A 13,960-nucleotide genomic window follows, 5' to 3' on the forward strand; every position below is an offset into this window, starting at 1 on the left:
CAGGGGATAGGGGACTGCAGTGCACGGGGTGGGGTTTCCTAGGTGCGCAAGAGGGAAAAGGGGGTGGGGACAAGCTGTGATGGGGATTGGAGGTGGGAAAAGGGGCTGGGTTGCTGGTTCTGACTTGTTTAATTGCTGGAGATGAGGGAGAGCTGCAATTGAATCAAGAAGCTATAAAGCCGCCAAGGCCTTTCTGAAGAGAACCCCGACTTGTTTCCTGCAAACAATATTCAATCTTTAGTCAATGCAGACCAAAGTTTACAATCATAGGCTGGCTTATTTATAGCCTTACATCAAAAGAGTGAAGTTTGACTCAAACTTGGAGACTCTATGTTGACTCACCTAAGACTTAGAGACCAACTTAACTAGGCTTTCCTTTATAAGTTAGGATACCCTTTTATAATTAATTTAGCAACCACCTAATAATAAGAATTCTTCTTGAAATAAATGACTAACTTATCTCTTTAAAAGACTCCTTTCGTAAGTAAACCACAGCCACTAATGAAGACAAATTCCAATTAAAAAAAAAACTCCTAAAAGATAGGAACTCTTCTTGTAAAAAGAGTCTTACCTTAACTATAACTTAACTAATGAAACCAACTCAATTGCAACTCAAATACAACATTTAAAATGGACTGGGACTCTACTAATAAAGCTAGAATTGTGGAATTAGATTCCAGCAGTGAAATAGGGCCTAAATTTCCAAAATACCACTGTACTAGGGTTCGCCCAGCTTGCTTGCGTGGGTCGTGGGGCCCATTCTAGGTGTCAACCAGAGGGGTCTATGTGTGTTCACATCAGTTCTCCCCTCCTTGAAAGCATTCATCTCGTGATGAATGTGCAGATCGAATGTTCTTGCTTTGATGCTCCAAAAATTGCTGGTATTGACTCGTCCTCGTATCTTGTATTGGGAAGTAGTGGATATCTGGTTGCCAGTACCGCTTCAAGACAGAACTTTGGAAAAATGATAGGGCAAGGGATGTAATCTTCTAGTCTAGGAGCCTTATTCTTGAAAAACCAAGTGGGTATGATGAAAGCCTCATCTCCAAGGTTAGAGTCATTGATGATGCCTGTCATGATTCCGTAGTGCCTTACTGATGTGATTTCTCCAAGATACCCTTTAGGGTCAAGGGTGGGTCCAGTGTAGCATGTAATAGAGGCTAGTGCTTCTGTAAAACTCATGGCCAGCCACTCTATAACGTCACTGTCAAGGGCATGGTGATCTTCAAGCAGAGAAATTACATTCTTAGGCATGTCTTCAGCTGGTGTTGTTACTTTGACTATGTCCCAGTACTTCTTGGAGGCATTCTCTACATTTGTTATGACCTTGTCTTCAGGGGCTAGGGTTCCTCCTGGTTTTCCACGATTTGGAACTTGTAGTCTCTTTGGAACTCCTCTATCATTACTTTAGAAAGCATGGACAGTATCGCTGTACTTGCTACTAACTCATCAGGATCCTGTTGGCTGTCCAAGTGTCCTTTGTCGTTTGAAAGTTCTCCAGGGCTGCTTCTAGAGGTGGACACTGTTACACTGCACTTCTTTTGAAGTAATTGGTTGGTGAGATTGTATCTCCCCTTCTTTGAGGACAGTTTGATGTAGGACAGCCCTAGAAATTAGGGTATTCTACAAGAAACAGGATCCTAAACCAACTAAGACACTGTAAGGGATGATGGGAGGGGTTTGCACAAGCTCACAATTGAATTCACACTCAATGAACTATGTGGAATTAAAATTTAAGTTACATGCATAAATAAAACTTAAAGGCTTAGGGAAGAACAAAGTAAATCTATTCATTCAATCCACAAGACTAGACAAGGGGAATAAGGCATTGCATTCAAAGATATAGAAATTCCAGAATTTTCGCCAGGAGAGACAGGGCTGCAGTCATGCTTTTCTTTTTCCTCCTTCTAAGTCACCTTCGTGCCTTGTTTGGTGGTTATATATTTAAAGTAAAAATCCAAAAATACCCCAATAACATAAAGGAAACAAATAAAATCTTGTTACTGCAGACTATGAGAAGAAAAACCCTGAACTACCCCTACAAAGAATGACTGCATAATGCTAAAACCGGGGGGGGGGACTTTTTAGTGGACCACAGTTTGGACCCTCTCTAATAGTCGAACCACATGGAAAGGTTCTGTCGCCTCTGCCTTTTGTAGTAACAGGCGGTGGTCGTGGTGTGATGTCCCCATCACAGTCACTATCTAGGTGATCCTTGTTGTAGTAGCTAGGGTTGTTGTAGTTGGTGTAGCATGTTCGCTTGTGGTTTGTCCTAAGAGGGTAGGGGAAAATTGTGGAGGTATTGGTGGATGGTAGATCTCTCCTATGGACAATACTCTTAACTGTTGTGTAACTTTTGATCATACTCACGAAAATAATAAGGCCCAACTAGCTCTTCCAAGTTGGGTGGCGAGTGATGATGGGTTCTTTCAATATCATCAAACACTGGATTCTCATACTTGAATTGCTGATATGACTATACCTTGCTCCTCTATACTAGTCCTCTTGGTTTCTTCCATCAGATTTAGTGAACTTCTAGGAGTTGTTGATGTCACCTAGTTTGATATTCTTGTGGGAAGAATAATTTGCTCAACACCCTTAACATCTCTTTCCAAGTGTTGGATGCAGTGCCTTCATACATCATTTGTCTCCTTTGTGGTCTTATTGTTCACGAGTGTATTCCACCAGTTGATTGTATGCAAACCCCTTCTTGCCATTCTCTGAATATTAATGCTAATCAAAATAGTGATCAAGATCATAGAGCCACTTAAAGAATACCTGAAGCTCATTGATGCTGTCATAAGTTCTCAACTCGTACACCTCTGGAGCTTTTTGTGGTTGTCGTATCCCTCTGTAGATATGAATCATATGATGATGAGATTGGAAGTAGTCTCTAGTTGGTTCTTCCATTCTCTTGGCTACTTCTGCTTCATCTATAACTCTGAATCTATTGCTCTGGTATGGTGTACTAGGACTTGCTGGAAATTGCAGCTCTGATACCAATTGTTGTGAACCCGATTCCAGGGTAAAGGTTTCTTGGAAAAATTCCCTAGAATTAAGGATTCGCCTAGAATCTTTCAACAACTAATCTAGTAATTTTGGGGGAACCTATGGGTAGGTGGGAATTCAAAGGAAGATAAAGAAACACAATTGGGGTCCTAAGGTTTGTTAAGGGTTTTACAAAAACCTTTATGGGATGATTTTTGAGATTTCCAGAAATTCTCCTTACAATTGAAGGAAAGAAGAAAGAGATAATTTGGATGATTACGTAGGGTCTAGTGTAGCTTGAGGGGATGATTCCTAAGATGGGAATATAAAGTTTTGGGAATGGATCTTAGGCAATCTTTCTTGACTCTTTTTTTTTTTTTTCTTTCCTGTCTTTTTTTTTTCCTTTCTTTTTTCTGCTCTTTTCTGGTGCCACAAGTCATAGAGCGGGTTGGGAGGGGGCCACTGGGTTTGAGGGGGAGGGGAAGGGTCCTACATTGATCATTGGGGTAGGGGAGGGCTTGGGAAGGTTCGCAGGGGGTGTGGAAAGGCTGCTAAGGGACTGTGATGGACATAGGCTGGTTCTTTGGTGTTGTGCAGGAAAGGGGAAGGTGAGGGGATGCAATGGGGTTGGGGTGGGGCTGCGATGGGGAATGGAGCTGGGAGAAGGGGCTGGGTTGCTGGTTCTTACTTGTTTAATTGCTGGAGATGAGAGAGCTGCTGATTTGTTGAAGAAGGGCTGCTGCAATTGAATTAAAAAGCTATAAAACCACTGAGGCCCTCCTGAAGAGATCCCCGACTTGTTTCCTACAAGCAATATTCAATCTTTTTTCAATGCAGACCGAAGTTTACGATCATAAGCTGGCTTATTTCTAGCCTTAAATCAAAAGAAACGACTAAACTCAAACTGGGAGACTCTATCTTGACTCAACTAAGACTTAAGGACCAACTTAACTAGGGTTTCCTTTATAAGTTAGGATACCCTTTTATAATTAATTAACGAGTAAATGACCACCTTAAAAAAAGAATTCTTCTTGAAATAAAAGACTAACTTATCTATAAGAATCCTCTTTAATGAAGACTCCTAAGTAAATCACAACCACTAATGAAGACAAACTCTAATGAAAAAACAAACTCCTAAAAGGTAGGAACTCTTCTTGTAAAAAGAGTCTTATGTTAACTACAACTTAACTAATGAAACCAACTCGATTCTACTAATAAAGCTAGAATTCTAGAATTAGATTCCAGCAGTGAAATAGGGCCTAAAATGCCCAAAATACCCCAGTACTAGGGTTCGGCCAGCTTGCTTGGGTGGGCCTTGGGGACCATTTTAGGTTTTGGCTAGGGCAGTCAATCTCTGTTCACATCAGCAAGGCACAAGTTCTTGATGAAATCTAGTAGAAGTATGGAAGAGCTAACGAGCCTATAGGCTAGCTTGGCTAACTATGTTGTTTAATAAGATTATAAGGGAAATGCCAGATGAATGGAGGAGAAATATTGTCGTCCCAATTTACAAAAAAAAGATATCCAAAGCTATAATAATTAGAGGGGTATAAAAATGATGAGTCATTTTACGAAAATTATGGGAGAGAGTAATTGAAGCCTGTTTGAGACAAGAAACCACTATTATACCAATTTGATTTTATGCCATGAAGATCTACAATGGAAGTTATTTACCTTATTTGGAGACTTATGGAAAGGTTTAGAGAGTGTAAGAAAGATCTTCATATGGTTTTTATTGACCTAGAAAAAGCTAATAATAGAGCCCGTAGAGTTTTAATTTGGCAAGTACTAAGGAAAAGGAATGTTGCAAATAAATATCTGGACATACATAAATATATATAATGGTTCAGTGACAAGTATAAGAACGATAGGGAGACAAGCTGGTGATTTTCCAAGTACAATTGGGGCGTTGGGCTACATGAGGATCAGCTTTAAGCCCATATTTATTTGCTATAATGGATGATTTAACCAAAGACATTCAAGATGAGGTTCCTATATATGCTTTTTATTGATAATACTGTTTTGGTAGATGAGACACAAGTAGGGATTAAATATCAAGTTAGAATCATCAAAAGGCTTAAAACAAAGTGGAACGAGGCAAGAATATCTAGTGTGTAACTTTCTTTGTGATTGGGTAGATGATGAGGTGGTGAAACTTGGTGAGAAAGAGATTCAATGAGGTGGGTACCTTGTCTCACTGAATATATAAAAGGGGATCCCATAAAGTGGAGAGGTGTGTCCGGGGTCTTATGTGAACGACGTATTCATTTAAATCTCGAAGGGGAATTCTGTAGAACTATTGTACGACCAGGTACGATGTATGGTGAAGAGTGTTTAGCTGTTAGAAAACATTATATAGATAAATTCAATGTAGCAAGTTGAGAATGTTAAGATGGATGAATGGCAAAACTAGGAAGAATAAGGTAAGGAATTTTCATATTATAGGTAGTTTGGACATAGCTTCAATAAATGATAAGTTACGAGAAAGTCGATCGAGGTGGCATAACCATGTTCAATGGTGGTCTTTAAATGCCTCTATACAGAGAAGTGATTTAGTCCAGATTGAAGGAATTAAAAGAATTAAAGGCAGACCTAAGATAACCTTAGGAGAAGTTGTGAGAAGGGATATGCATTGTTTAGGCCTTGTATCTAGGATGACCTCAAATAGAGCTGATTGGAAGGCAAGGATTAATGTAGCCGACCCCATATAGTTGGCACAAGGCTTCTTGATGCAAAATTTTGACTCGTCAAATGATTCTATCTTCTTATATGAGAATTTTTGTGTTAGGTAGACTACAAAACCAGCTTTCCAACAATTCCAATTTAATTGATATTTGATTTAAATTCAAGGAATTATGTTTTAATTGACCCTTGAGCGTGAATGTTGTGAAAGTCACTCAGAATGAAAAAGGATAATTTTTATTTGTGTATCAAAACCTTGGAATAAATTTCGACCAAAATATCTGCGTTTTTCAAAATTGAAATAAAACTTCAGATATTTCGTTTTGGTGCAATGTTACAGTCGAAACAGACTGAAATTTTGACTGAAACGACCAGTTTCGGTCAATATTTCCTTACAAAATCCTTTATTTCGCTCGAAACCTGCAAAATATTGCAGGATTTGACCTTTTTGCCTTGGTTTTGCAGCTTAGATTTTGACCTATATTTGTTGATTTCTCTTGTATTTGTGATTTCTACCTCGTTTTCACCTTATTTCCACGACTCCTTCACCTTCAAACAGCTCTTTTGCTCCTCCTTTGCCTTTAAACACCTCTTAAGCCACGACAGTTATTCATGGGCCAAAGCCCAAACTACAAAGGAAACTCTGAGGCCCAAAGTGATGGAAGGCCTCTATAGGCTCGGGGTTGTTGCCCCCACACCCCCACTGGGACCCCCATGTCTACTAGCGACAGAATGTGAAGCATGAGCCATACCCAACAATTCCAGACTTCCCATTTTTTCATTTTTGTTTAGTTCATGCCTTGAATGAGCTATCACTTAATCTAGTTGGTCGTTGTATTTTGTTAACTTCTTGTATGTGTAACCATTCTGTCTAACAATTCATGTATGTTGATGATTGTATGTATACGATACAATTTGTACTTCTCAGAACCAGTCATTTGTTAGTATACTTGAATGATAACTTTTCGATGGCTTTTTTGGCAGACTACCAATTCCATTGTGTTTATTATGCTTTAAATAGGTAGGAGGCAAAAAATCAAATGAATGGAGACCATATAAGCGCCGAAACCTAGGGTAAAAAACTTGCTTGAAAAGTACGAAACCTCGAGATTTTGGCTTTTGGCCAAGTCAAAACTGGTCTTGAAACCAAAACCTTGATCCTTGATAAAAAAAAAAAATAAAAAAAGAGTGAATTTCATCCCATACATGGTTTTCAGCAATTTTTTCATATTATGATAAATGGAATTCTTAGGTTTGGGAAAAAACACCAACATTGGATAGTCAATTTCACATACCGATCATCTTTTTTCTCTCTCCTTTTTTTTCTTCTTCTTCTTCTTTTTTATTTATTTATTTCTAATTTTTGTTTTACAATAGATCAAACATTTTCAGTAATAGGAAGTTTACGTGACTTTTGAAGTAGTGTTGAGGTTATTTTTTTTACTATTTTATGGGACTCAAATAAAAAATATGTGCTTATTTATGAAGTATATCTTAAAGTAAATGTTTTATTATGAAAATATTTACTCAAATGATACGAGGGCCAAATACCTAGGTTGATAAATTAAGGTGTTCAATACCATTACAGCCGTAGTCTCCTAAGCCCCCAAAATCTGCGTAGATGCCCAGCTGGTGCCTCATAACTATGGATAAGGGTAATTCATTCTTTTATCGTTTATTATTATTGTTGGTATTATTATTATCCCCCCGCCCCCCTCCCTCCCTTGATAATGGTAGTAACATCTGCTATTAGGAAAGACAGGAATGGTAGATCTCTATTTGCAGGTAGAGTACATCTGTTTTATCTGTGTTCAGTACTGATTTGGTGGGTAGCAAAATGAAATTTCAATGTGTTGATTGTTTCCTTCATAACACACTAAGATACCCCTGTCTATATGCTCCAAATATCTGCCACTTTGTAGCCTAACTGCATTCCAAGTTGTCGTTAAATATCTTGCCATCTATAATTTGTGTTTTCTGATGGTATCTATCCTTTATTTGCTCCCTTTATATCTATATATCATGACTCATGAGTAGACATTGGTGGTTTTCTTGAGCACCAAAAAACACTGGTTTAATTTCATTTCTCAAGTGTATTAATGTGCGTGCTTGCGTTAGCTGAAAATTTTGTAATAAATGGTTTAGCTGAATGACAAATTGCAGATATATGCTCTATAGAGCAGGAGTTCCTCGGCATGCCATAATAAAGAAGTTGGCAGGACAAGAGATATCAACACTTGATGAGCTGATCCAGGTTTTAAGTAAGTTGCCTAGTGGCGAGACGAGTGCCGTTGGAATATATAAGCTACAGGGATCGGCATCGCAGCAAGGTATATGATTTTTTTTTTGGATGAATGAATAATAATAGGTATGTAATTTGTGCAGGCATGAATGGTCAATTAAATAGCAAGGCTATTTTGTACCTCGTGACATTTATGTTCTAATCATTCTTTGTTATCAAATAATGTTTTGATATTTTGAGGAGAAACGGCTATTCACCTAGAGAAGAGAACACTTTGTCATTTGGCTTCTTTCTTCCGCTTATTATTTTTTCTTTGAATTAGTGACATTTATGAGATAGTTCGACTTTTGTCTTGTGGACATTTCTCATATCTGTTGTTAGTTTGACTAGATGAGAAAGTGAAATAATTTTATGTAACTGATATAAAGTGATCTTGTTTCAAGATGAACAACTTTAAATGGAGTAACCGAGTAGAAAGGTGAAACAAGATTCGTGTAGCCTATACATTTAGTTGGAAAATACCATAATTTTGTTATGTTCACCATTCCCATCAAAATTAAACAAGGTGGAGGTGGGGACTTCAATAGTTTTTAAATTTTTATGTTAGTCGTGTCCTTGAGTCTCTCTCTATGCTTTCCCTGGTACGTTTTGCATAGCCCATTTGAAGTCAACATGTTGCAAAATTTGTAAAGCTTTTATTTCTGTGATGGTTGCAGTCTGTCCTGGTTACAGTTGATCGGCATGAATGGTATGCTGCCCCACAAGTCTACACTCGTGATGATAGTTCTGGACTATGGACAGCAAAACCTGCATTTGCTCCTGGTCCTAGGTCACGACTTGTATCTTCCAGCATCAATGGTGACAGATTGGCCAGTGGGACAGTAGCATCAACAGAAGCTGAAGCTGTCATGGTACAACAGATACAAAAGAACAGGAAGGAGTATGCTGTTGGCTTAAACAGAATGGATACTTGTTATGAATCTGCAGAGGAATCACGCTCTCAGGAAGAATCCAGTGTTGATACTAAAAAACTAAGAGTAGAAGAGCATTTATCTGTGGATGGTGCTATTACATCTGACTGTTCAATGCAAGATCCTACAGAGGAAAAGTTGGAGGAGCCAAGAACCTTGGGAAACATGGGCTTCAGAGATGATCAAGTGGCATTAGCTGCTAATGCATCTGTAGCTGAGCGAGTGATAGAGCCTACTCTTGTAATGTTTGAGGTGAGATTGGTATTTTTTATACTACATAATATTATTCATTTCGTTATTCTGTAATGCCGCTGTAACTGTGTATTTTATTTCTGTTAAATCATTTGTTTTCGGAAACTTAATGAAGGGGGGGGGGGAGTCTTGGGTCCCGATACCAGACTTCAGTATGGATTTGGTGCACTTGGCACATTTTTGTGATGACAGGATAGACCTTACCCTGATGTGCATCCTTTCTAAGAGAACAACTCCCCTGTAAAGCTGGAAACAGTTTAATTAGAACTGTCGATCAACTCTTAAACTGCAGCCCTTATCAGGCCATTAACATCACATTGATCATCACTTTTTCTGTCCATTTTTCCTAGCACCACATACTCATCATCTAAGGTTTCTAGCAGGCTGTGCACTTCATTTTAGATGTTGTTGATATGATCTATAAGTACTCGAATATCTGATTTGATATTAGAAGATGCAATCAGAAATTCCTCTGCAGAAAGATTACTAATTCATGGTCATATGCCATTGGAATTAGAGATTTTGCTCTGATACTAATTTGATCAGGGATTTTAGATGCTAGGAACCCCAGTAATCTAATCTGTCATCAGATTTGAGATAAAGAAGCAATTAGGTTGTCAGGGAATAATTCAGATTGACAGAAACGGAGGTACAAGAGATTAGAAGGATCTTTTTTAGAGGGAGAAGAGACAACAATAGAAGAGAAGAAAATGTTTTTGGTATAACAATCTCAGGAACACCGAAACCCATTTGAAAAAAGTCATTCTTCATTTAAATCATCTATTAAGTATAACAACTCAGTTCAACTACTATTCCTGATGCTAAAACTGTCCCCACTTTTTGTGGTTATGAATTAGGTCCAGTACATCAATGAAACTAAAGATTAGAAGGCTAAGGTCTATTAAACCCATCCATGGTCAGAGATTCAGAATAAAGTCTTATGAGGTCCAATTGCCTAATTGGACACTCTTAACCGCACCACTGTGATTATGGAACATAATTAGCCTCCACCTCTTCAGTCGTCATGCCATTGTATCATGCAGCTGAATATAATCAGTGTTACACAAACTAGAGAATTCCATGGTATCAGGAGTCAATTGAAGAAAGAGTTCCGTCCTTTAGTTAAAATTTATGGATTGCTATGGTCTTATTTTGTGCTACCCTTTGGGAGATTCTTCCATTTCTCTTAGTTTTTGGGACCCATTGCTGGAAGATTTTTCAAAAGGGCAAATTACATATAGACGCCTTGTGTTTGCAATCAATTACATCTACTACCCCTGAAAAAAAATCAATTACAAATGCCCCCTTACTACTTCAGTGGAGCTGCCCATTTATAGCTTTCAATTATTAATAGTAGGGGGCATCTATAATTGATTTTTTTTTTCAAGAGTAGTAGATGTAATTGATTACAAACACAGGGGTCTACCTTTTCAAAATGTTGGTATCAACTGAAAATTACCTTATTGAATCCTAATCTCAAAATCCTTGGTAGTGTCTTGCTTAGAATCCTTAGAAAGATTGTTGGATAAATAGAAGAAATCATAACGGGTTTTGTGGGGACCTGGAGACAAAGACCATGTCATTGATTGGGGACACAGTTAGTTCATCTGTTGAGGATTGGTGTCTTAGAAAGGAATGTTCATCTTTGTAGTGCCTCTTTTTTTTCTGGCTGAGTGGCTGTTCTGAGTTCCCTGATGAACAACATGCTCTTTGGCATAAGGTAATAAAATCAGAATATTGTTGGAACTTGGAAATGGAAAGATGGATATCCAATGGGAAATTGTCACCCTGTGATTCTGATAAAAGGAGCTAGCTTAAAGGCATTATGACAAGTAGTGAGGAAAGACATATATACAACAATACATTTATACCCATGTCCAAATGTATCTACTATCAATACTTTGCCCAAATGTCCCAATATAATTAAATATGCTTCGACCTCTAAATTCCTCCTATTGGTTGGGCTGGGCTTTTTAAAATCCTGACCTTGATCCTGAATACCCTAGCCTCACCCTGATTTTATCAGCTGGGTAGGGCTGGACCAAGCCAGGTCGATGTCATGACCCAAATTGTAGAGTCAAGCAGGGCCCAGATCACCGAAACCCTGCTAGGAACTGTGGCAGTTCACTTTAACCTTCGGAGCTAGAATCAGATTAATAAAATAAACAATGCGGAATCATGTAAAGAAGGAGAAAGACTAATGGAACTGAACTGATAGCACCTCTTACCCATATACATTTTATACTACAATACAAGAGTGTACAAATGTCCAGATTTAATTACAACTATTTTCCATTTCCCATTTGACTAGACCTATACAACTTAAACAACAACAACAACAGAAATAAGCAGCCTTACCCCAACTAAATAGGGTTGGCTACATGGATCCTTGCCTTCCAATCAGCTCTATGTGAGGCCATACTAGATATGATGCCTAAGCCATGCATATCTTTTCTCACCACTTCTCCTAAGGCTATTTTAGGTCAGCTTCTAGTTCGCTCAATCGGGTTTAAAACAGTCCTCTATACTAAGGCATTTGAAGGCGTCCATTGAATGTGGTCATGCCACCTCAAATGAGTTTCTTGCATCTTATCTTTTATCGGGGCTACTCCTAAACCAACTCTAATATGATCATTCCTTACTTTATCCTTCTTAGTTTTGCCACTTATCTATCTTAGCATCCTTATTTTTGCTACACTAAGTATCTATATGATGCTTCTTAACAGCCCAATACTCTGCACCATGCATCATTGCTGGTTAAACAACTGGACCTATAGAACTTCCACTAGAAATATTAAAATACACTAGAGTGGATTCAAAAGTTTACATAAAGAAATTATCATCCATCCTCAGTCTCGATCCTGGGTAGTAACACTCTTCCCTTTATTTTTTACCTTGGAGTTTGATAAGTGCAAATACAGTGATCTTCTCCAGCCCAATAAGCAATTTACACAACTATCTATGCAACAAGGTTTAATTCATTACGCACCATTTCTTCTTTTGTGTCTTAGACCACCTAAGCTTCATCTATAGATGAGATGTATTTAGTCTAAACCACATAAGTGGCTTCAATCTTACAGGTTCCCACATAGAGATTCCCAATTTTCAGTCTCTAGGCACTTGTCTTGGTATCCCTCTTAGGCAGTGGAGCAGTCAAGAACAAAATTCAACATGAGACGATGGTGGGAGAGGAGAAGATGGAGAGAGATGTATCATGTGAGTATCCTCTCCTCCTCTTGTAATCCTTTATTTATAATAGAGAGTTACAGTCCTATACCATTTAGGAAAGTAAATATCAGTCCAAATTAGAACCAAAAACTAACATCCAAAAACTGCTTTGACTTGCACTACAAGAAACTTGTAGCCCATTTATTGGTGACCCCCCCCCCCCCCCTCAAGTCAGAGAATATACATTACCAAGGCCAAGTGTAGCACATCCAGATTTGAAGGAGGGTCCATAAACTGCTTTTGTAAACAAATCTGCCAACTGATCATGTGATCGAACTAGATGGGTAACAATGGCATCTTTTTGTACTTCATCTCGAACAAAATGGAGATCCACTTCAATATGCTTAGTGCGCTCCCTAAAGACGGGATTTCTGGCAATGTAGGTCACTGCCTCGTTGTCACAAAATAGTTTCATAGGTTCTTTCATTTTAATCCAAGCTTCTGCATAAGCCCTTAATCCAAAATAATTCTGACATTGTATGGGCCATTGCTCTGTATTTAGCTTCTGCACTAGAAAGTGCCACCATAGTTTGTTTCTTTCCCCGCCAAGTGATGAGATTTCCACCAAGGAAGGTACAATAACATGTGCTAGTTCGATCATCTGTTGAACCTACCCAGTCTGCGTCTGATTCTGCTTGAACTTCGATACTTGCATTGGGTTTGTAAATTAACCCTTTTCCTAGAACATCTTTAAATAACTCAAGATCCTGCATACAACTCCCTAATGTTTCTTCTTAGGTTTTTGCATATACCTACTCACCACTACTACTTCATAAGAAATATTTGGTCGCGTGACTGTTAAATAAATTAACTTACCCACAAGCTATGGGTACCTATGGGGGTCCTCATAGTCTTCCTCATTATCATGATGAAGACTAAATTTTCCATCCATTGGGGTTTCAGCTAGTTTACAGTCAACTTTGCTAGTTTCAGCCAGTAAATCAAAGACATATTTTCTTTGGGAGAGACTTATTCCTTTTTGACTTCTCACCACCTCAATTCCCAAGAAATAGGTTAGTTAGCCCAAAGTGGTGATCTGAAATTACTGTTGTAAATAAGTTTTTACTTTATCAATGCCTTCCCTATCATTTCCGGATATGATGATGTCATCTACATAGACAACTAGAGCCACAATTTTGTCTCCTTCCTTCTTTACCATCACTGAATGATATGAGTAGCATGTCCAGAAGCCAATTTCTGAAACAACGGAAACAAACTTATCGTACCATCCTCTTGGTGATTGTTTTAAGCCATAGATGGAGCGATGGAGTTTACATACCTTAGTAGAATTCCCCCCTTGAGCAACATACCCAGGAGGTTGCTCCATATACGCTTCTTCTGTAAAATCAATGTATAGAAATGTTGCTTTGACATCTAACTGGACAAGGGCCAATCCAAATTGGAAAAAAGTGAAAAAAGAATGCAAATTGAATTTAATCTTGCCACTAGTGAGAATATCTCAAAATAGTCTAGGCCATATGTCTGGGTATATCCTTTGGCAACAAGACGTGCTCTCAAGCACTCAACTGTCCTATTAGCATGGTATTTAACTACATAAACCAATCGACACAAATTCTTTTCCAGGAGGTAGGTCCAC

At 38.3% G+C, this 13,960-nt stretch overlaps 1 protein-coding gene across 1 annotated transcript in view; it reads left to right on the forward strand.

The window, feature by feature from the left end:
- Positions 1-13,960, forward strand: part of LOC149024882 (protease Do-like 7) — a 118,347-nt gene that overhangs the window by 68,309 nt on the left and 36,078 nt on the right. The window contains 3 exon segments of the mRNA XM_089145076.1: positions 7,834-7,948; positions 7,950-8,000; positions 8,629-9,135. Of these exon segments, the coding sequence (XP_089001202.1) occupies positions 7,834-7,948; positions 7,950-8,000; positions 8,629-9,135 (673 nt within the window).

Source organism: Hakea prostrata, chromosome 2 (assembly GCF_041222555.1).
Source record: "Hakea prostrata isolate BN-2017 chromosome 2, UWA_Hpros_2, whole genome shotgun sequence".
Lineage (NCBI taxonomy): Eukaryota > Viridiplantae > Streptophyta > Magnoliopsida > Proteales > Proteaceae > Hakea > Hakea prostrata.